The sequence below is a fragment of the Pinus tabuliformis genome, chromosome 3_1 (genome assembly GCF_031772625.1).
Source record: "Pinus tabuliformis cultivar Carrire ecotype Pingquan chromosome 3_1, CPIR1, whole genome shotgun sequence".
Classification (NCBI taxonomy): Eukaryota; Viridiplantae; Streptophyta; class Pinopsida; order Pinales; family Pinaceae; genus Pinus; species Pinus tabuliformis.
This window is the reverse complement of record NC_142301.1, coordinates 263,780,077-263,805,572: the sequence shown is the minus strand read 5'-3', so window position 1 is coordinate 263,805,572 and position 25,496 is coordinate 263,780,077. Positions and strand designations below refer to the sequence as shown.

Here is a 25,496-nt window from a genome sequence, read left to right as displayed (position 1 = left end):
GATTTTGATGGAAAGTCTGAAGGATTATGTGGTTCCTCAGGTGAGAGGAAACACATATGCATATCAGATGTGGACAGCTCTAACCACTCTCTATCAAAGTACCAATGAGAGCAGGAAGATGGTACTCAAAGAACAATTGAAGAACATCAGGATGACAAAGGCTGAAAGTGTAGTTCATTATCTTGGCAGGGTCAAACAAGTACGTGATGATTTCACTACTATTGGTGAGACAGTTGCACCCACAGAGTTAGTCAGGATAGCTGTAGCGGGACTTCCTAAGTCTTGGGAGGTCTTTGGAGATGCTGTTACCTCTAGGGAGAATCTTCCCAATTGGGACAGATTCTGGGATGATTGTGTGCAACATGAGATACAAAAGACTGGTAGTGGTGGGGTGAAGATAGCAGATGAGGAGGATGTAGCCTTAATAGCCAGGGGGAAGAACAAAGGGAAGGCCAAGAAAGGGGCCTCATCAGATGGGGCTAAGGGAAAGGAGAAAAAGAAGAAGAAAGATACATATATGTCCAAAGTCAAATGTTGGGCATGTTAGAAGATGGGACACTATGCTGCTACGTGTCCTAAGATGAAGAACAAGGGGAAGAAGTGTTAGGTCACTATAATACTAATGATTCCCCCATTAATATTGTCATTGTAGCCCTTATTGTTATTGTTGTGCCCTTATTGTCCCCATATTGTTATTATGGTGCGCCATAGAAGCCCACTATTGTTATTGTTGTGTCCTTATATTATTATTGTTATGTCGGCTTTGATTATATTGTGACCCGTTAGACTCCTATATATAGAAAGGAGGTTTTGCATTTGTATCATCCAAGAATTGTTCATTTGTGTAATGTAAAGGAGGTTGCCTCCTCGAAGAGCTCGATTTTGAAGGCGTTGATCTATCTTTTCTTCTATTTTGTGTGCTGGTTGCATAACATTTGGTATCAGAGCTTTGGATTCTAGTGTTTCGCTGCTCCAAACAGGTCGTGGAATTTTTGCTATAACATTTTTTTTGCGACGTTTCAGAAGCTAAAAAACAACCCATTTGAGCCGAAATCACTTTGAACCTCGAGTCCGAATTTCAGATATTTTCTCGCTATATTTTTGGAGATATGATCCAAGGAAGTTAGGGTTTTTGCAGAATCCCGAATTATATCTCAAATATGTGACCTGGGGAAAATCGTCATAACTATTTTTCTGAGCATCGGTTTGAAATTTCGTAAGAAGTTACAAAACGAGGACAGCCTGTAGTTTTTTGTGTATTGGTTTCAGGTCCTAAGGTCAAAACAGTGACATGTGGCACTTCGTACAAGTTCACTCTACTGAACTAGTCTATAATCAGGTCATCATTGGAGATTTGGCATAACTCTTCCTTGGAGAATTCAATCTTGATGAGACTTGCGGGGTTAGAAAGAGGACTCAGAGGGTTACCACAGGACGCAATTTTAGACCTTGGAGATCCGAAATTACAGAGATACAACAGATTCAATATTGAGCTCCTACAAAGTGAAAAAATGTGTGTAGTTTTTTTAAAATTTTGCATAAGTTTGGTTTGAAAAATTAGTTTGAAGGAATTGAAAGGGCATAGTGAAGCATTATTATCATTAATGGATTCTCCGAAGAATGCAAATGGAAACACCTAGTAAGAAACCTGAAATCTCTAGCATGACTCGTGAAGAAAAGGAAGAAATGCAACATGATATATCTAAATTACGAGACCAAGTGGAACAAATTTCACTCACACAAAAAGTAACAAAAGCTAAGATGAATGGTTTAAAGAAAGATGTGGAAGCTAAGATAGATGGTATAAAAGACAACATTAAAGATTGAAAGAAAGACATGGAAGGTTGGAAGGAAGGTTGGACAAAGTTGCTATAAGAAAGGTTTCCTAATGGAAAAAAGGTAGTAGAGGAAACTCATAATGAAAACAAAAGAAATGTTAATCATGATTCGAAGAATGACTGAAAATTTGAATAAAGACATGGAAGGTTTGAAGGAAGGTTTGACAAAGTTGCTATAAGAAAGGCTTCTTAATGGCGAAAAGGTAGTAGAGGAAACTCATGATAAGAACAAAAGAAATGTTAATCATGATTTCATAGACTCTAACATTGGAACAAAGACCCACGTCGTTGCAAAGATCGATATGAGGATGTTTGATGGCAAGGATCCCGTAACATGGATACTACAAATGGAACAATATTTCAATCTTCATAATGTGCAAAATACACAAAAGGTACACATTGCATCTTTATATTTGGAACCAAATCTGTTTGTATGGCATCGATGGCTTTGCTCTCGTAAACAAATTGTCACTTGGGCAATTTTTACGGAAGAAATGGTAGCACATTATGAGGATACAAAAAGCAACACCTTTTTTAGCCAATTGATAAATCTCAAACAAAAGGGTTCAATAATGGAACACATTGAGGACTTCCAAAAATTGAATATAAGGGTAAAAGATATTCTAGAGGAGCATAGGATTGATGTGTTCATAGGGACTTTAAAGGATAACATCCAACATGAGGGTCGCCTTTGGGAACCTAAATCATTGGAAAAGTCATTCAGGTTGGCAAGTAAAATGGAAAGAAAAGTTATGGCAATAAGGAAGCATTGTTGTTCTTAGCCTTCCGCAATCTACAAGGTTGACACCACAACAATTGGAAGAAAAAAGAGCAAAAGGGCTTTGCTACAGTTGTGATAGCAAATACACTAAAGGTCATAAGTGTGCTGAGAATAAATTATTTTACATAGGTTGTGAAGAGGAGGAATAAAAGGAACATGAAACATTAAAAGAAGAGGATACACACCAAGAACAAACACTAGAGAAGGAAAAAATGAATCCGACCATATCTTGTAATGCATTGGCTGGAATTACCACTCCTCAAACTATCAAGATAGAAGGACATATCAAGAAGAAAAAGGTAATAGTGTTGATTGGTTTGGGCAGTACCCATAATTTTATTCAGTGTAAGATAGCCAAGGAATTGAATTGCTTCCTATATCCAACACCAGAGTGTCAAGTGATGGTTTCAAGTGGAGGAACCATAAATTACTTTGGAAAGTGCCATAATATCAAGCTATCCATGGGAGAATATGTATTGAATAGCCCAATGCTTTCCATTCCAATGGGTGGTGTTGATGTTGTACTAGGAGTCCAATGGCTACAGTCCTTGGGTACATTAGCTTTTAATTTTCAAGACTTTTTCATGGATTTTTCTTCGGAAGGAAAGGAAGTTGAATTAAGGGGTATGACAGGGAAACCGAGAAAGATAATAAGCTCTAACGGAATGACAAAATCGAGAAAGATATAAGCTCTAATAGAATGACAAAGCTTCTAAAGAAAGAACAACGAGGCATAATTGCACAATTATGTTCACTAGAGGTTCCCACATTGAAATCATATATTTCTCCAGATCTCCAAAAATTCTTGGATAATCATTTCAAGGTATTTGAGACTCCCAAAGGCCTCCCACCTATTCGTGATCATGATCATGCTATTCATTTGATTCCAGGAAGTGTTCCTCCAAACATCAGGCCTTACAGATATCCTTATGCCCAAAAGAGTGAAATTGAACATATGGTTGCAGAAATGCTAGAGGCTGGTATAATTCAACCTAGTCAAAGTTCTTTCTGTGCTCCAGTAGTATTGGTGCACAAGAAGGATGGGTCATGGCGGATGTGTCCAGATTATAAGGAACTCAACAAGCTCACTATTAAAGATAAATATCCCATTCCTATCATTAATGAATTATTGGATGAATTGCATGGATCAATTTACTTCACCAAGTTGGATCTTTGTTTAAGATATCATCAAAACAGAATGAAGATTGAAGACATTCCGAAAACAACATTTAGAACTCATGAGGGTCATTATGAATTTTTGGTCATGCCTTTTGGCCTTATCAATGCACCTTCTACATTTCAAGGTTTGATGAATTCCATTTTCAAACCCAGCCTTAGAAAATTTGTGTTAGTATTTTTTGATGATATACTAATCTACAACAAGTCTTGGAAGGATCATGTTCAACATGTTGACAGGGTTCTCAAACTATTGGAGGAGAAACAATTATATGCAAAAAGCTCCAAATGTTCTTTTGGAGTCCAAGAGGTGGAATATCTGGGTCATATTATATCTCATGAAAATGTTAAGGTAGACCCTAGAAAAATTAAATCCATTAAGGAATGGAAAATCCCCACATCCATAAAGCATCTACGAAGATTTCTCGGGTTGACAGGGTATTATCGCAAGTTTGTTAAGAATTATGGGAGAATAGCAGCACCTCTAACAACATTATTGAAGAAAGATGCATTTTCATGGACTCCAGAAGCAACGAAAGCCTTTGAACATCTTAAAGAGGCAACGTGCCAAGCACCAGTCTTAGCTACGACAGACTTCGCAAAAACCTTTATTGTGGAATGTGATGCCTTAGGAAATGGAATTGGTGTTGTTTTAATGCAAGAAGAAAGACCCATTTCTTTTGAAAGTTGTCCAATCAAAGGAAAGTATTTACACAAAGCTATTTACGAGAAGGAAATGTTGGCAATATTACATGCACTTAAGAAATGGCGACCCTACGTAATGGAAAGACACTTCAAAGTAAAAACGGATTATGATAGTCTTAAATACTTTTTAGAACAAAGATTATCTTCAGAAGAGCAGCAAAAATGGGTCACAAAGATGTTGGGTTATGAGTTTGAAATCCTCCAGAAAAAAAGGAAGCAAAATGTTGTGGCAGATGCACTCTCAAGAAAGGATGAGGATGTGGAAGCATTGCTTTGCGCCATTTCTATTATCAAACCAAATTGGATAAACGAAGCAAGGGATGAATGGAAGAATGATGAAGAAGTGTGAGCACTTATTCAAAAGTTACAACAAGATTCCAGTACATCTGATACATTTAGCTGGAAAAATGATTCGTTATGGTACAAAGATCTCTTATACCTATGTAAGAATTCCCAACTAAAATAAAAGATTCTTATGGAATTGCACACCTCTCCCTTAGGAGGGCACTCTGAATTTTTAAAAACTTACCACAGAGTTAAGAAGGAATTTTTTTGGGGCGGCCTTAAATCGGATATTCAAAAGTTTGTGGCGGAATGTTTGGTTTTCCAACAAAATAAAGTTGAAACAATTAAGACCCCGGGTCTATTACAACCTTTATCCATTCGAAACCACCGTTGGGAGGAGGTTTCAATGGATTTTATCACAGGTTTACTGGAGTTCGAAGGAAAGAGTGTCATCATGGTGGTAGTTGATAGACTTACCAAGTATGCACACTTTTGTGCATTATCGCATCCATTTAAAGCAAGTACAGTTTCTACTGCATTGATGGAAACAATTCAAAAGATACATGGAAACCCAAAGATTATTGTAAGCGGCAAAGATCCCATTTTCATTGGAAATTTTTGGACATAATAATTTTCTTGTCTTGGTACTTAGTTAGCTCATAGCTCATCTTATCATACTCAATCCGATGGGCATATTGAGATAGTAAACAAATGTTTGGAATGATATTTTCGTTGCTTTGTATCTGATAAACAGACACAATGGGTCTACTGGTTACCTCTGGTTGAATGGTGGTATAACACTTCCTCCCATACTGCAGCGAAAGTGACCCCATTTATGGCACTTAATGGATATCATCCACCGTCCATCACATCATATTTAAGAGAAAATTCAAAGGTTCAAGCAGTGGAAGATCACATCGAGCATCAACAACAGGTTCTCCAACTCTTAAAGGATAACCTCACTTTGGCGCAAAATAGAATGAAACAATAGGCAAATCAACATCGTAGTGAAATAAGTTTTGATGTAGGTGACTGGGTATTCCTACGGCTACAACCATATAAAAAAATGTCCCTCAAGCAAGCTAAAAAGGATAATAAGTTATCACCAAAGTATTATGGTCCGTACAAGGTGTTGCAAAATATTGGTATTATGGCATACAAATTGGAGCTTCCTGCAGCTTACCGAGTGCACCCAATTTTCCATGTTTCATGGTTAAAGAAGGTTATAGGAGACAAACTCCCAATTCAAACAATATTGCCAGAACTTGACGACGGAGGAAAAATCATATTGGAACCTGAAACAGTCATAGAAACAAGAACTCGACAGCTACGAAATCAATCAATTTTGGAGTATCTCATCAAGTGGAAGAACTTAACCACTGAAGATTCCACATGGGAGGGTGAGAATTTTATATAGAAGCATCCAAAACTCCTCAAGCGTTGAGGACAACACTTTTTTGAAGGAGAGGGGCATGTTAGGTCCTTATAATACTATTGATTCCCCCATTAATATTGTCATTTTAGCCCTTATTGTTATTGTTGTGCCCTTATATTATTATTGTTATGTCGGCTTTGATTATATTGTAACCCGTTAGACTCCTATATATAAAAATGAGGTTTTGTCATTTGTATCATCCAAGAATTGTTCATTTGTGTAATGTAAAGGAGGTTGCCCTCTCGAAGAGGTTGATTTTGAAAGCATTGATCTATATTTTTCTATTTTGTGAACTGGTTGCATAACAAGAAGGGTACTGCAGCTTCAGTAGAGGTGGAGCAGTTTGCTTCATAGTTTGACAAGGACTTTGCATTTATTACTTAAACATCTAGTAGGAGTACATCATCCGATGTGTGGTACATAGACAACGGGGCGTCCCACGATATGACAAGTGCACAAGAGTTATTTTCAGAGCTTGCAGAGAGGGCACTTGATATTGAGATTGTACTAGGAGATGACCTCCTTTGAAGGTCATGGATATTTTCTATGTTCTGGGGATGAAGAATAACTTGATTTCAGTGTCTGCTATGGAGGAGAAGGTGTTTGATGTCACTTTCTCGGGAGGGCAGGTATTGATGCATCCCAGGGGAGCTTCCATCACTTTGGCCAAAGTGATTCGAGTCCGCTCTAGGAAACTATACAGGTTCAGTTTTTAGTCTGCAGGAGCATTGGTGGTAGCACTCACACTAGTACCACCAATAGTAGAGACTTGTGCGAGTTATGGCACTGGAGGATGGCGCATATGCATCATGGAGCTTTGAGAGTACTGAGGGAGATCACTACTGGAGTTCCTGATTTAAGTGTCGAGCATGATGAGGTCTACAGAGGATGTGCTGTGGGCAAGTACACCAGGTTACCATTCTGAGCGAACGACAATAGATCTACAGGTATACTAGACTTGCTTCATACTGATGTTAGTGGTTGTATGTCTCACATGTCTTTGGGTGGTTGAGTATGATGTTATATTCATTGATGACTACTCTAGGAGAACTTGGATATATTTCCTGAAGACAAGAGGTGAGGTCTTCAGTCGCTTTCAAGAGTTCAAAGCTCTTGTGGAAAAGCAGACAGGTAGGAAGATTCGGGTCTTGAGGTTGGACAATGGTTGTGAGTACACCGATGGTGTGTTTTCTGACTTCTGTGCACAAGAGGGCATTAGGAGAGAGTTCATGGTTCCTTACAACCACCAACAGAATGGGGTGTTTGAAAGGAAGAACAGAGCTATTGTTGGGGCTGCTAGAGCGATGATTCACGATCAGGGGTTGCCTTTGTTTTTGTGGGCTGAGGCTTGCAATACTGCTGTTTATCTTTAGAACAGGAGTCCTCACAAAGTATTGGGAAATATGACTTTGGAGGAAGCTTTCATTGGAGAGAAGCCTCATGTGGGACATCTTCGTATCTTTGGATGTCTCACATATTCTTATATCCCCAAGGAGCAGAGGACGAAGCTGGAGCCCATGGCAGAGAAGGGTATCTTTATGGGTTACAGTGAGACTTCGAAGGCCTATCGGATCGTCATTCCTTCTAAACAGAGAGTGGTGATTAGGAAGGATGTGAAGTTTGAGGAGGAGAGGGCCTGTCGAAGATCACAGGATTATGATGAGAGAGAGTCACAGATTTCTCCTCAGCAGGGAGGTCAAGTACAAGGGGCACGACCTCAAGGTTTTGGATCGACTAGTATCGGAGGTACTTCAGTGTCAGTGACATCTGGGGCACCGGTGGCGAGTTCACCGAGCACTTCTTTAGGGAGTCCATTGGTACAAACTTCGCATGGCACATCCGCTGACACAGGCACAAGTGCCGGTATAGGTTCTTCGAGGATAGGTGTTGGTACAAGAACACCAGGGGCAGTTCCCTATGGGGAAGCTTCTTCAGGGAATAGGTGGCCCAAGTGGCTTCAAGACACCTTGAAGGAAGCAGTGTCCATTGGTCCTCCGAAGAGGGTGAACAGGGAGAGTGTGCCACCTGAGCGGTTTTGCAGTTATGTAGCCAAGGCTACTAGCATTGTTGACTCTGAGCCTACTAGCTATGAGGGGGCTGCCAGCTAGGAGGTATGGAGAGAGGTTATGGTGTAGGAGTATGCCTGTATCATTAAGAACAATGTCTGGGAAGTGGTGCTTAGGCCTGAGGGCAAGTCAGTTGTGACTTCTAGGTGGCTCTACAAGATCAAGCATGCTGTCAATGGTAGCATTGAGAAGTTCAAGGCGAGGTTTGTGGCTAGGGTTTCTCACAGATAGAGGGAGTTGACTATGATGATACCTTTGCTCCCGTAGCTCGGTACACTTCTATTCGGTCCCTCATTTCTATTGCTGCAGAAATGGGTTGGCAGATCCATCAGATGGATGTGAAGACCGCATTTCTCAACGGAGTTATAGAGGAGGAGGTGTATGTTGAGCAACCACAAGGCTTCGAGGTACTTGGGTGAGAGACCCATGTATGCCAGTTGAGGTGAGCACTCTACGGACTTAAACAAGCTTCGAGAGCTTGGTATTCGAGGACTGATACTTACTTGCAACAAATGGGTTTCACAAAGAGTGATGTAGATCCGAACCTATACTACATTGGTGTACGGGATGATCCGCTCATTCTTGTGCTGTATGTTGATGACTTGTTCATTACTGGGGCAGAGAGATTGATTAGTGGTTGCAAGTAGGATCTTGCTATGGAGTTCGAGATGAAGGACTCTGGGCTGATGCATTACTTTTTGGGGCTTGAGGTGTTGTCGAAGGGGGGGCATATCTTTCTAGGGCAGGGGCAATATGCGGTGGATGGGTTGAGTAGAGTTCACATGGCTGACTGTAGATCCATGTCTACACCTATGATCACCAAATGGAAGAACTCCATGCTTCAGATTCTAGTTTGGTGGATCCCACATTGTATAGGTAGCTTATTGGATCCTTGATGTATCTGGTCAACACTAGGCTAGATATATGCTTTGCTGTGAACAAACTTAGCCAGTTCATGGTTGAGCCCAGGAGGGTGCACTGGGTAGTTGCAAAGCACATTCTTCGCTACGTGCAGGGAACTGTTGATTATGGTCTGGACTATAGGCGAGGAGATGGAGTGAGGTTGGCAGGTTACACAGATTCAAATTGGGCAGGGTGTGCTTCTTATAGGACAAACACTTCAGGGTGTTGCTTCGGATTGGGTTCGACAGTTGTGTCATGGTGCAGTCGAAAGAAAAAGTCAGTTGCTTTGAGCTTCTGACGCTGAGTATATGGTTGGTAGCCAGGCTAGTTGTGAGGCCATTTGGCTTTGCAAGTTGTTGTATGGCCTATTTGATCAGGAGTTGAGACCGACAGTTATTCACTGTGATAATCAGAGTTGCATTAAACTCACGGAGAATCCAGTGTTTCATGACAGGTCAAAACACATGGACATCAGATATCATTTCATTAGGGACTATGTTCAGAAGGGGCAGTGAAGCTGGAGTATATATCGACAGAAGAGCAGGTGGCCGATGTTCTCACGAAGTCCTTGCCAAGAGGCAAGCATGTCCATTTCAAGGACAAGATGGGTGTGGTGAGAAATACTTTCCTCGATAAGAGGGAGTGTTAATTTTTAATGTGCCTTGCACAAGTGGTTTCCCATGGGTTAGTCTCTACGTAGGGAAAAGTGTCCAAAATAATTATTTTCCAAAGTGTGATTTATAAAGTGAAAGTGACTTTATAAGTAGTAAATAAAATGTTAAATTATAAAGTGAAAAGGGACTTTAGTCATAAAGTACAACATGGGTACTTTATTTAATGGGTGAGTTAAAAAATAGAAAGTGAGAATTAAATGCACATTTATTCTCATCCCTTGATCTAAATGAATCTGAGTCATTAGATCTTAGGGTTGCCCAAAAGTCATTTAGGGAAACAAAAGAGGGAAAAGAAAAGAGACACTGCATTCCTTCTTTATGAGCAAATTGGAGAAAGGAAGCTGAGAGTTGGAGAAAAGTTTTGAAGGAAAAATTTGTTGCAACAAGCTGGAGGAGTGATTTCTGGGCAATGTTGAGCATGGAAATCAAGGCATAGAAGACAACAGAAGGTACACTACGAACATCACTTAATGTTGTGAGCTGCACGCCATTTGAGAGAAGTTTTTGAGATTTTTTTTGAAAATTCCGTACAGCAGTACGGAAATCTGCATAGTCCATATCCGTACAGTAAATATTTGCAGCATCAAGTGGGCATGGAAATTGAGGCAAAGTGGGCACGATTTTCAATGAGTTTTGGGCTGAAGAGATAAATTGTATTTTGCTATTTTGTTTTGTCTGCAAATGTATTTTTCCTGAACTTGAAAGATAAATAAATTTGAAGAGCTCTCTAAGTTGGGTCTAAGTTGACCAAAAATTTGTGTATTTTCAACATGTGTTGTCAGTGCCATGTGTTTTAATTTGAAAATTTCATTTCCAGAATTCTATATGTTGAATGTATATTTATGGGAAAGGGCATTTCATTGAATGGGAGTCATAAGGTGAAATTAAAATCGGGTTGGGATTGCAGGAAATTTTTTAGTCATCAAAATTCAACAAATCCTCATTTACGGCACCATTTTTCGCTTCAGGGTTTTCCCAGGGACGTTAGTCCCAAAATATTGGTGTTGACTTTTATTGTGTGTGCATCTATTTCTCAGTTCCTGGTTTTTAATTTCCGCAATGTATTTTTATGGTGAAGATTGCAATTGTGAATTATTCGTTTATTGCCTTAAACAATTAAACTGCTAATAGTTTGGAGAATAATATCCAGTAATTGCGATCAAGGAATTTTCATAGAGTGGTAGTTGATTAGATTTGAGGGTCAAAGGCAGAAGAAGTAAGATCGTGCAGTTTCAGAGGGAGATTTGAAACACAAGATCCAAATTTAAGCAAGCCAAGCAAGGGTTCGATTTGCAGAGGAGCAGAAAATTGATTTTCAAATCCACGAGGAGGAAAAATTTGATTTTTCTTCAGATCTGTGGCAACAGGCATTGGTATTTCCGGAAAGCAATTCCGTTGAGTAGTTTAGTCAGTTTGTAGAGTAGATCTGGGTGTAGAAAATTACAGTGGGGCTTTGTAGTAACAGATCTGCATAAGAAAGGAAGAAAGCATATTAAAGGAATTTCTCGGAGGGTTACCAACTTTTCCTGCCAGGAAAGGAGATCAAAATTCCAACACCAAAAGGTCATATAGACTTGCTATTACAACCAGTGCGAGTTTCAGGGCCAACTGTGCGAGTTGCCCAAAAGGAAATTGCAGGGAGCGCGAGTTTTGGGAAGGTCACTGGAGGCTAGTGCAGGAACAAATTTTCCAGTGCAGGATCAAATCTGCGCATTCTAGGAAGAGCGCTAGTAGAGGAGGCTAGATCTAGTAGCTGGAAAGAGGAGGAGATTTCCAACATATACTTCTCCAGTATTCTCAGAGTTAGAGAAGGCCAATTTATCTGCAGAAAGAGGACCGAAGCAAACAAATCAAATATCCAGATTACCCAATTTGCAGATCTGAAACAGTAATTCTAGTTGCCGGATCTATTTTCCAGAGGAGGTACAAAAATATTTAGAGGCAGAGGGAGGCAACATATTCACCGGATTTAATTTTTGGGAGTATTTCTCAATGAGCAGTGCGAATGGGAGGATCCCATGCGAGCTGCAGGAAGAGGGCGCGAGTTTATAGAAGAGGTTGAGTTGGTTTTGCAGAGGAAACATTGAGTTTCTAGGTCGATTTTCTAGTTGGAGGGAAATAAAAATTCTCCAGTATTTGAGTTTCGTATTTTTTGCAACTTTGTAGAGATGGTCATATGGGATTGCCAAAAGAGACCATACGAGTTAGCCAAAATGCAGATCTAGGCAACAAATCGACTTCCAGTTGTCAGAGATAGGTGCAAGAGGAAGTGTGAGTTGTCCAGTGCAAGTTGCAAAGCAAAGAAGGGTCCCAACAAGGGACAAGACTGAAAAGGAGAAAAGAAACAGGCAATGTGTATGACACCAAATCTAAGTGAAGGAGTATGATACTCTTGTATGTTAGGAGGGCAAGGTCCATTGCAGAAGTAGCAAGGAGATCAAATAGATCAGTTCCAGTTGTTGCAACAAGACCATCACCTTGGCTATGGAGGTCCATTGTATGTAGTAGCAGGAGGATCGAGATGTCAGCAAGGCGTAGTCAGATCTTGACAGATAGTGCAGAGCTAGTTGCAGTTAGATAATAGAGGGGCACAAAGATAGTTGGGCGTAGTCAGATACTTAGTAGACATAGCAGAGCAAGTTGCAAGTAGAGACTCAAGGTACAGTTGCAGGGACAGTAGATCAATTCTCAGTTGCAGCAGCAACAATAACATTGTTAGAAAATTAAAAGGCAAAAAATATTTTCGTACTTTGATAATAGCTTATGATATATTTGAATTATATTATCTTCTTATGTCTTCTTTTCATCGAGCAACTATCAAATCATAAAGAGCAGGAATATCGCAAGAACAATAGAACATAGTATGTAGGTCTTCATTCAGGGAAAACCCCCTTTCCTAGGGGAAAACCCAATGAAAATTCTCTTCTTCTTATAGAGCCAAGACAAAATGAGATATCCAAGACCTCTAGACCAAGACAAAGATTCCCTCCAAGCACCGTGTCAGCTCTCCAAAAGATTCTCCTTCAAACAAGTCAAGGTCTCTCAAAGTCAACGCTTCAAAATTCTACCTCAATAGGGTTTCGAACTTCACTTTAGGTCTGGAATCTCGGCCTGCAACATCGGACCTGCAATTTGCACAGAAACCCTAGAAAACTCGCACATGTGAGTGAAAAAAGGTCAAATTTCAATTCTTCTCCCTTTGCTTTTGTTTTCTCCTTGACTTCTTGTCCTTTTCTTTAGCCTTTCTCTTTCTTTTATTGCAGATCGAACTTGTGATCATTAGATGCACAAATAGGTCGAATGTTCCTCCAATATATACCTTTTCCAGTAGGTCGAATATTCAATAAGCACTTTAAGGACGTGTTGTCGCACAGATTGTCATGACAATGCTCAGACCGAGGGCTGTCACTCTGATCCCCGATCTCTCCGTTTAAGCCTGTCTCCCGCGGCTAAGGGGGGTAGACCCTATAGGGAAATGGATGACCAACTGTGAACCCGTTGGGTTGGGAGACACGAAGGAACAAGCACTAAATTGATTTGTTAAATAAATAGACCAGTGCCTTATGAAGTTAATGTTTAAATGATTATTTATCAAAAGTTGCAGAAACATGAACTTTATAATTCCATGATTAACAATCATTTATAAGCAAAATATAAGATATTCAACAAATGCACAACGCCTTAAACGATAATCTAGCATTTAAATTTCTAAAGAATAAATGCTTTAAACAACCACGAAACTTAAATGCTGACCAGATTTCAAATAGTCAATCTCCAGATATAAACATTTTAAGCACATTTAACTTCACCACAACAGATAAGAGACTTTAGAAAAAGAATTTCCACGTTTTAATTAGCCTTTTTCAAAATTTTTGATTTTTTTTTTTTTCAATTTTAAATCTAAAAATTAAACAAAACTAAAATCCTAAATAAAATCGAATCTAAACTAAAGTAAAGTCTAATAAAAAAGAAATTAAAACCAAAACAAATTCTTTATGCCCTTTTTTATTTTTTAAATGATTATTTAACCACACTAAATCTAAAAATCTAAAATAAAACTTAACTCTAATCTAACACCTAATCTACATACATAATATATAAAATCTAAAAAAAACTTTAAATTTAAAACTTGCAAGCCAAAACTCTTTTTTATTTTATTTTATTATATATATATTTATTTATTTTTTGAGATTTTAAAATTCTAAATTTAAAATTAATATAAAACTAAACTAAAATCTAAATGAAAATTGAACCTAACAAATCCTAAATAAAATGTTAAACCAATTAAAAAATTAAAATACGTGAACTAAACTAAAGTCTAACAAAAATAAAAAAGGAACTTTTTTTTTTATTAATTAATTTATTCAAAATCTAAAAAATAAAACAAAGAAACTACGTTAAACAAAATCAAACCTACATAAAAAAAATCTAAAACAAAAAGCTAACGTAGAAAAAGGAAAAGAAATTGGGTTTGCCCTTTTTTATGATTTTCTGAATATATTTAAAAAAAAATCTAACTTCAAACAAAGTTAAAATTAATAAAAATTAAAAAATCTGAAGCTTAACTCTATCTTATAAGAACCCCTTTTTCTTTTATATTTTTTGATATATTTTCTGGCTGAGAATGAAACGAAACTAAAATTACATAAAACTAAACTACAACGTGACTTTTTTTTTTTTAAATTTCAAATAAAACAACAAAACTAATATCTAACTCTATCAAAAATAAAAATCGATTTCCTTTTTTTTTTTATATATATTAAAAACAGACTTTATAACAAATGATACACTAAGGAGAAGAAAAACTAACTAAAATTTTATCCTAACTCAAAACAAACTAAATGAAAATCGAAATATATCCAAACCCAAAACTAAAAAGAACTAACGCATATACAATGAAGGGGAATGTTTTGCTGCTGCAGGTACGGCGTTTGGAGCAGAGAAGTTTGATGGCAGCTACAGAAATCTGAGCGATGGTGAAACGATAAGCTGCAGAAATGAATGGCTGAGCAGATTGCAAGGGCTTGGACAGCAGCGGCAGTGAGCAGATGCGTTATGACGGAGAGGGCGATTGCAGAATGGCAGAGAGATGCTACAGTTTGCAGGTGAGCGAATGAGGCCGTTGGGAAGGGAACTGCGTTTTTTTATATATATATATATATATATTTTGAGTTGTGTTTGTAATTGCAGGTGTAGTCGACGGCAGGGGAAAGGAAAGCCACGGGGAGGAGCAGCTGCAGGCGGAGAAAAAGACTGCGTGTAGTGTAAAAACGTGAGAGATGCGTAGAAGCTGGAATGGCCAGCGTAACAAAATAAAAATGAATTCACGCAGAGGAGAGTATGGCCTGTGCAGCTGAGCGATTGAAGATTGTGGAAATGTAGATTTGCCTCCAAAAAAAATTCAAAATGCCCTTGTAACACAATGAAACCCTGAGCAATAGCAAAGATCTGATCAAACCCTCGGAAATCTTCAGAAAACCCTGCAACCTGCAATGGCAAAAACAGAAAACCCAGAAGTAAAATGTGCCAAAAACAAAACTGAAAACCCTAAATCAGCTAAATAATTACAATATTTACAGATTAACGACTCTTAAGCAGCCAAATTTGTCAATAATCACAGTAATATTATCAAAATTTATTTTTAATGTGAGATACTTCAGAAAACCCTGCATGCATTCATTAAAAAAAAATTCAGATGATAAGCCCGGGATTAAAAACTAGCTGGGCTCTTGCAGAAAACACAATCCGGGAGTTGGCTGGTTCAGCTGAGAACTTCCCCTAACGCCCGGTAATCTGAAAAAAGGATTTCCTGCACAGCTTAAATCAACCATTAACATAGAGGGAGAAAACAATAGTGAAACCCAGATCAAATGGAGATACCTGCCACTATATTTCAGAATCTAAACTATCATTCAAACCCCAAAGATCAGACAAGATACATGTGCCTGAATCTATCTTCATCAAGCTATATCAATAGCTGAAAATAAAATTATGCAGAAAAATAAAACAATCTTACAGCATTTCCAGAAGAGTAACACCAACAAGATTTTTAACCCCAAAGTCTTTCTTTATTGCACAAAAATGACTACAAGAGAGCTTTCCTTAGCACTAGACTCTCAGATCTAATTTGATCTCAAATGACCCCTAACACCCTATTTAAAGGAAAAATCCCCAACAGCTAGTTCGAGTGATCCATGTCAAACTTATCTCGACCGTCGATGAGGATCAAGATATCTCTTAATCTCATCCGTCGAATTTTTAATGCATTAAAAAATTGAAATTCTGCATTTATTTACTCAAAATATTATTATTTTATTATTTTTAAGTTTTATTATTTTTTATTATTTTATTTTATTGTTTTTTATCTTTTCAATTTTTTTAATTTTTTAATTTTTAATTTATTTTTAAATGGATCCTCGAACTTAGCCTTTGGAAAAAATTCCCTAGGACCTAGGACTTAGGACTTATGAGGGGATTAAAACATTTCCTAACCCTCAAGACACTTTACATCATGACTTTAACAATTTTACATCTTAAAGGGGAAAACCCATTTGACATAGACCCTCATAGACCACCCAGTTCTGCGACCAGCTATAATCTAGCAAATCAACACACTAGGATTCCTCTAAGATTCTAATGACAAAATTCATTCTGGCTTTGGGGTTAGGTTGAAGGAAAACTTTGCCGATCATGGATCGGTGAGACAAAAAACCTTCCGGAATGTAGATTATCACCAATGTTGTCGCGCGGATTGGCACGACAACGCTCAGACCGGGGGCTGTCACTCTGATCCCCGATCCCTCCATTTAAGTCTGTCTCCCGCGGCTAAGGGGGGTAGTCCCTGTGAGATGATGAGACCAACTGTCGACCAGTTGGTTGGGAGACACGAGACACGATATGAAAAGCACTAGATGGATTTGATTAGTTAGCAGACCAGTGCCTTAAGAGATTGTTATTAAAATGATTACTTGTTAAATGATATAGAAAAACGTGAACCATGAACAGCAATCATCTATCATTAGCCAAACCACAATGCTCTTAAAACGACCAAAATGATATCCAGCAACTGAAAATTTCAAAAGATGAATGCTTTAAACCACCACGAATCATGAATTATTAACCAGATATCATATTTCGTGTTTCGACTTGAAAATTTTAGATCTTAGCACGAAAGATATATCGCGAAAGCAACTGAAACTGGCAAAATAATTTTCCACAAAATTTTAATATTTTTTTTCAAAATTTTTTAAATTTTTTTTTTTTTTTTTTTTCAATATCAAAAAATGAAAATTTAAAATCTAAAAAATTAAAATCTATTCTAAAACTAAAATCTAACATTTAAAAAATAAAACTAAAAAATATATTTTTTTATTTTTTATATTTTTTATAAAATTAAAATTAAATTCTAAATAAATCCTAAAACATAAATCTAAAGTCTAACTATGAGGGGTTTCAGGAAACTTTAACAATCCTGCAACCTGAAATAGACCAGATCACCCAAAAAAATGATATATGCATAAAACCAACACTAAAAACCCTAATGAAAATTGAACAAAAATATGAAACCCTAGAACAGAAAAAATTGAAACCCTAAGACAGCCCAATAATTTACAGATTGTGGCCCCTGAAATGCCAGATTTAGCTATAATAATAGAAATATTTTCGAGATATCAAAAACTTGAACTTTGCTGTGAACAGAAAGAAAATCTCTCATGTAAAACAGGAAATAAACTTTGAATGATTAACCCAGGGAACAATAAGCTGGGCTCTGCACAGAAAAGCCTGTGGGAGTCGGCTGGTTCAGCCCAGAACTTCCCCAAACGCCCACAAATACCCTTCACCTAAAGATTTCCTGCACACCTCAAGCAAACATCAGTAAAGAGGGCAAGAAATGCTGCTAGATTTCAAGAAATAATGGAGATACCTGCCATTATTCCAGAAACCCTACAACATTCAAACCCTAGCACGTGAGCAAGCTACCTGTACTCACAATACTCTGAAAACCAGCGATTATTAACTGCTGAAAACTGAAATATGCAAAAAAAACAAAAATCTCACAGTGATTCCAGAGAGTAACACCAGCCAGTTTTGAACCCCAAAGTCTTCTTTATTAACCAGAAAATCAGATTACAAGAGAGCTTTTTCAGTACAGACTCACAGATCAGATCCTTTGAAATGACCCCCTAAGACCCTATATAAAGGAAATGATCCTAACGGCTAGTTCGAGTGATCCATGTAGAAATGATCTCAACCGTTGATGAGGATCAAGACATCTCTTGATCTCATCCGTCGATTTATTCACTTAAAATATTATTATTTTATTAGTTAGGGTTTTATTATTATTTTTTTTTAATTTTTTATTATTTTTTATTTATTTCATTTTTAAATTTTTATTTTTTTTTTAATTTTTTTTTAAATGGATCATCGAACTAAGCCTTCGGAAACATCCCCTAGGACCTAGGACTTAGGACTCATGAGGGGATTTAAAACATTTTTCGACCCTCAGGACACATTACATCATGACTTTTACAATTTACATCTCAAGGGGACAAACCCACTTAATACAGACCCTCACAAATCACCCAGCTCTGCGACACAACGATAATCTAGCAGATTAACACACTAGGATTCTCCTAAAGTTCTAATGACAAAATCCATCCCGGCTTTGGGGTCAGGTTTGAAGGAAAACTCTGCCGATCCATGGATCGGTGAGACGAAAAACCTTCCGGGACGTAGATTACCATCAGAAAGTTAGGTCCACCTAGGCAATTTTACATACATGACTCTGATCTGCTTAGATTATTTACAATTCATACATGCAGACTGGGTTTACAACTGAAATGATCAAGCTGCTGATGATGGCAGGATGGCACGGACATGCTGATCAGGTGCTGCTTCTTTCTGTCAAGAAAAACGGGGTGCACTGCATGGGTAGTTGACCAGTAGAGGTCAACAACCAGAAAATTAGGTCCACCTAGGCAATTTACGTACATGACTCATATCTGCTAAGATTATTTACAATTCACACATGCAGACTGGGTTTACAACATAGATCGATCGGGCTGATGATGACAGGCACGAACACGTCGCTCAAGCGCTATTTCTTTTGCGAAAAAGGAGGGTATTGCTATGGGTAGTTGACACGTAGTGGTCAACAGGACGACTTGTCATAGGTAGGGCCGACTTGTTCTTGGAGGAAAAGCTGACTTTCTTGACTCAAAATAAATTTTCTTTCTTGATACAAATAGCCCAAGGAGGGTCTAATACATATGACAAATTCTTTTGACTCATGACAAACCCTAGAAGCATGAAATGCATGCTTTGACCTTGGGGACAAATAAAAGAGCATGAAACCCATGGTTAACAATAATTTTCTTTTTCTTCTTTTTCACTTTTTACAATAAATATATAATGATATAAAATTTAAATATATATACAATTATGAAGATCGAGCATAGTTACATTTTTCAACAAGCATGATATCAGATGCAACACATACAGTGTTGGCAATGGTGCATGGAGGCACAATGCAACAACGCAAATGCAAAGTGGTTCAACTATAAGGTTAGCAGGTGAATCAAATTGTGCGATGTAGTTTGATGGACAATGACAGTGTGTTGTGGATACCAGACACCAACAATGTGGTCCGACTATGAAGGAGAGATGTTGGGGAGAGAGCACCTACCTCGCTAAGAGGGAGTGTTATTTTTTGGATGGTATGGTAGCATCACACATGTGCTCTAGTCTTAATTCATGTCTAAGAGGCTAAGGAACACGAGATCTCCAAAACCTAGAAAAGGTTTCGCGTGATAAGGTTGCGAAATGCCTTAATGAAATTAATTAGCCATCATTCAAATATTTCCTAACTTAGGAAAAGTGGTCGGTTAAAGTGAATTAATTAAGGAGATCGACTTATGCTCTAGAGACTTCCAGAAAATGACTTGGATCAAGTCTGAGATGATCTTTGTTAGGCTCCTATACTACTAGTGTAACCCCTTATTGTTATTAGTATAACGCACTTATTATATTGATGTACCCATGTAGTGCCCATATTGTTACTATTGTGCCCCATAGAAGCCCACTATTGTTATTATTGTGCCCTTACATTATTATTGTTATGTCGGCTCTGATTATGTTATGACCCCTTAGACTCCTATATATAGAAAGGAGGTCTTTTCATTTGTATCATCGAAGAATTGTTCATTTATGTAATGTAAAGGAGGTTGCCCCCTCGAAGAGGCTGAATTCTAAGGCGTGGATCTCTCTTTTCTATACTTTTGTGAGCTGGTTTCATAACATTTGGTATCAGAGCTTTGGATTCTAGGGTTTCGCTGCTCCAAACAGGTCATCGTGGCATTTTCGCTATAACTTTTTTTTCTGTGACGTTTCAGAAGTCGTAAAAAAAACCCATTTGAGAAGAAATCGCGCTGAACCTTGGGTCTGAATTTCAAAGCTTTTCGCGCGATATTTGCGGAGATATGATCTGAGGAAGTTGGTCTTTTTTCAGACTCCTGAATTACATTCAAAACAGGTGACCTAGGGAAAATCGTCATAAATTTCTCTCTGGGGATCGGATTGAAATTTCGTAAGAAGGTACAGAAAGTGGACGGACTGTAGTTTTCTTGTATATATTTTTCAGAGCCAAAGGTTGAAACAGTGACACGTGGCACTTCATACAAGTTCGCTCTTCTGGAAAGGTCTATAATCAAGTCATCTTAGGAGATTGTGCATAACTCTTTCTTGGAGAATCCAATTTGGATCAGACTGGTGGCATTGGAAAGAGGACACAAAGGGCTACTACAAGTCACAATTTCAGAACTTAAAGATTCAAAAGTACAGAGTTACAGTCGTTTCAAGATTGAGCTCCTAAAATCAAGAAAAAGCAAGATGAGGAAGTTTGATGGCAAGGATCCGGTAAATTGGATACTTCAGATGGAGCAATATTTTGATCTACATGGTGTACAACTGTTACAAAAGGTATGTATTTCATCTTCATATTTAGAACCAGATCAATTTTTATGGTACAAAGGGCTTTGTTCTCGTAAACAATTTGTTACGTGGTCAATTTTCATGGAGGAAATGATAGCACATTATGAGGATACAAAGAGCAACACCTTCTTTAAAGCAACACCACAACAATTGGAAAGAGTAAAAGGGCTTTGTGACATAGTGGAAAGCAAAGTTATGGAAACCAGGAAGCGTACCCCTCACAACTATAAAGATGGAAGTGTTGTTTCTCCTAGCCTTCCACAACCTACTAGGGTTACACCACAACAATTGGAAGAAAAAAGAGAAAAAAGGTTTTGTTACAATTGTGATAGCAAATGCACTAAAAGTCATAAGTGTGCTGAGAAGAAATTATTTTACATAGAATATGAAGAGGAGGAAGAAAAGGATCAAGAAACATCAAAAGAAGAAGATATACGCCAGGACTCCACCCTAGAGAAAGAAGAAATGAATCAGACCATATCTTGTAAAGCATTGGCAAGAATTACCACTCCTCAAACTCTCAAGATAGAAGGACATATCAAGAAGAAAAAGGTGCAAGAAGTGAAAGATCACATCAAGAAAGAAGAAATGAATCCAACCATATCTTGTAATTCATTGGTCGAAATTACCACTCCTCAAACTATCAAGATAGAAGGACATATCAAGAAGAAAAATGTTCAAGAAGTGAAAGATCACATCGAGCATCAAGAATTGAATTTGACCATATCTTGTAAAGGATTGGAAGAAATTGCCACTCCTCAAACTCTAGAGATAGAAGGACATATCAAAAAGAAAAAGGTTCAAGCAATGAAAAATCACATCGAGAATCAACAACAAGTTCCCCAATTTTTAAAGGATAACGCCACTTCGGTGCAAAATCAAATGAAACAACAGGTAGATAAACATCATAGTGAAAAAGGTTTTGATGTAGGTGATTGGGTATTTTTACTGCTACATCTCAAGCAAGCTATTTATGAGAAGGAAACGTTGGCAATACTACATGCACTTAAAAAATGGCGACCTTACCGAATGGGAAGACTCTTCAAGGATGAGGATGTGGAAGCATTGTTTTATGCTATTTCTATTATCCAACCAGATTGGATAAACGAAGCAAGAGATGAATGGAAGAAGGATGAAGAAGTATTGCCACTTATTCAAAAGTTGCAAAAAATCCCAATTCAAACAATATTGCCAGAAATTGAAAAGGAAGGAAAAATCATATTGGAACCTGGAGCAGTCACGGAAACAAGAACCCGACAGCTATGAAATCGATCAATTTCAGAGTATCTCATCAAGTGGAAGAACTTACCCGCTGAAGATTCCACATGGGAGGACAAGAATTTTATACAGAAGCATCAAGAACTACTCAAGTGTTGAGGACAACGCTTTTTGAAGGAGAGGGGCATGTTAGGCTCCTATACTACTAGTGTAACCCCTTATTGTTATTAGTATAACCCACTTATTATATTGATGTACCCATGTAGTGCCCATATTGTTACTATTGTGCCCCATAGAAGCCCACTATTGTTATTATTGTGCCCTTACATTATTATTGTTATGTCGGCTTTGATTATGTTATGACCCCTTAGACTCCTATATATAGAAAGGAGGTCTTTTCATTTGTATCATCGAAGAATTGTTCATTTATGTAATGTAAAGGAGGTTGCCCCCTCGAAGAGGCTGAATTCTAAGGCGTGGATCTCTCTTTTCTATCCTTTTGTGAGCTGGTTTCATAACAATCTTAGCCGTCGATAAGGATCTAAACATGGTCGTTGAAGCTCCAACAAGAGATTATAAGAGAAAGTTGATGGGATGGAGAAAGATATAAGAGAGAGAGTAAGAGCCTTGGCAAATCGAGCTATCTAGTTGTAGTGATTTAACAAGGAAGAGAGTTCAAGCAAAAGAAGTAGAGCATCAGTGATTGAGGGAGCAACAGAGGAGAATTCAGGAAACTTTCCCAATACTTTTCAATTTCCGGAGAGGTGGGAAACGGGAGGCCAAGAAGCCAGTGCGAGCAACTAGAAACCTTAGTGCGAGTGCTGGAAAGAGGGCCGTTTCAGTTGCTGAAGGCCGGGAGATCACCAGGAAAGCAGAGTGAGTCATTTCCAGAGGCAGAGGAAGGTTGGACGACTCAGTTAGAGTAAAATTGTAGGCAATACAAATTTCGGAGGCCAAGCAGTGCAAATTCCAGGTAGGCCAAGTTGCTAGTGAGAGGGTTCAGGTAGGCTAGAGGGAGGCCAAATTGATTGCAATAGGGAGAAAGTTTCTTGAGTTGATTTTGGCATTACATTTCCAGAGGATCGCCAGTTGAGCATCCAGTCGTATAATTTCCAAATTGCTGCATAATAAAATAAACCCTCATCTGCGGTACTGGTTTCCCTTTGGGGTTTTTCCGGGGACGTTAGTCCAAAAATATTAGTGTCAATTTTTATTGTGTATGCATCTATTTCTCAGTTCCTAGTTTTTAATTTCCGTAAAGTATTTTTATGGTGAAGATTGTAAATGTGAATTATTCATTAATGGCCTAAAGAATTAAACTGCTAACAGTTAGGAGAATAATATCGAGTAATTGCAATCAAGGAATTTTCACAGATTAGGCAGCAACATAATGTACCTTATGTGTACAATTTGGTGATCTCTTCACATACTTGCATACTTGCACTTCTGCACTTTCTTGTGTGTTAGTATCTTCTTGCATTGTTGATGATGTGCTCATATCAGTGTTTGTGAATGTTTGCCCTTTCTTAAAAATAGCATATTTGTATTTGCTAGACAATTGTGTATTTTTTAGTCACAAAATGGACATTAGTACAATATCCATCTTCCTTCTGCCCTTTCTTTCTTTAGTCTTTGTGATTGCTTTCTCTGTTTCGTGTTAATTGAGAACATGCTGATGTTCAAAGGAAACCAATTCTACGGATTTTTTTTTGTGAGGTCTAGCTTTAATACGAATGCCTTGACCCTAATAAGCCTACTAATCACTGGGGACTTAACTGTCCACTAGGCTGATTTTACTCTTGTTGAAGATTGGATGCATATATTTATTAAATGTTCATAGACCAATGAAATAAACAACCAGCCAACCTCCAACAAATTAAAAAAATGGAGTTTCTTCCTTTGAATGAGACAACTTTGTTTGGATTTCTTTACCTTTTCCACTAGTTTCATTGAAGGTAACAACAGACTTACCATATGGTAGTAGTCTGTACCTGGCTGGCTTAGAGTCTGACACAGGATGATAATGCTATACTTGTCAGTTGTTCAGCAGTCCTGTTCTTTCATCATATTTGGTGCTCAGCAACCATTGAGATAATTTTGACACAGCAACATCATGGTTTTCAAGGGGGGATATGTTTTTTCCTTTTGTTTGCAGTTTCCAACTACTAGGGTTTTTGTTCTATTTCGCATAAACAAAGCCACAGTGCCTCTAAAGTTTAATACTTATTATGTCATGTATCATTTATAATTAGCTATTATGATTCCATAAGAAGTTAAAATTGTGTTCAGCTCAGAACTCGCTTTAGGGTCTTGAAAGCAAATGGGAAACATCTTACAAGATCTTACAATTTCTTCATTTTTAATGATTTTGATTTCACTCTTATATGAAGCTTCTCATACAAACATTATTCAAGCAACTGGTTAACTGAATGCATCTTGGGTCTCTTAGTAAAATAGTGTTAGACAACCTGATATTGCCAGCAGAAATTCTCAAAACTTTAATGTTCTGCAGGCAGAAGTGATTTCTAAGAAGTTATTAGAAGAGTATATTATGGTGACAAAGGAATATGGTATCCCAGAGGTGGAGGAAAAGAAGAAAGAATTAATACATTACATTGAAGATGCACATTCACACTTGATTAAAAAAAATACTGCTTTGATGGCAGCATATTGTTATGACCCACTCATGGATGCATATCGAGAGCTCCATATGGAAGTAAGTTATTCAGTTTTTATTCTAATGTTGTTGATAGGTCATGATTGACTTTGAACATATTGCTGTCAAAATTTCTAGCATCAGAATAGTTCTCTCTTAAATCTAGAAAGGTTTTGTAATACAATACATTTCATAAGGAGAACTGAAACATTTTTAAGTTATCAAAAGAAAGGAAACTGCCACATTAGATTGAGAGAAAGAACTCAAATATTTTTTATTCTCAAAGAAAACAAACAGTTCCTCTAGATTTAGGACATACTCAGGTTACATCTCTTCCAGTTCATTACCTTTGTGTTATCTTAGTCAATATGCAGTCTTTCCATTCATTTGCATGATCTGAGTTGCTTCGAAGTTAAAGGTATTTGATGTTTACTGCACATTTTTTCCCATGACTATGAGATACAGGTTTGTGCAATTACATTTTATCCTATTTAGTTCTCTATTGATCTGTTTTGATTCTTGAATAACCATACTGGTGTTTCCAGTTCAATTAAAAGATTGACCGCTTTAGGATTTATCATGAATACTGGTATAGAAGAATGAAATATTGATGGGTAAATGGATGATGATTGTTACAATAAATGCTAAGTACATGTGTATTGTTATCATACTTATTTGTTTAATGGTTATCATACTTATTTTCGTTTAATCAATTAAATATTAACTCTGGGAACTTTAAAATTCGTAACTATTGAAATAATATACCCTCT

At 37.6% G+C, this 25,496-nt stretch overlaps 1 protein-coding gene across 2 annotated transcripts in view; it reads left to right on the top strand.

The window, feature by feature from the left end:
* LOC149186807 (uncharacterized) overlaps nt 1-25,496 on the top strand; it is a 361,700-nt gene that overhangs the window by 266,439 nt on the left and 69,765 nt on the right. For both annotated transcript variants that reach the window (XR_016255718.1, XM_089411140.1), the window contains one exon: nt 24,583-24,786. Coding sequence is in view for 1 of the 2 variants with exons in the window: in XM_089411140.1 (XP_089267266.1) it covers nt 24,583-24,786 (204 nt within the window). In the remaining variant the exon portion in view is untranslated. Of the gene's footprint in view, nt 1-24,582; nt 24,787-25,496 lie in introns of those variants that run through there.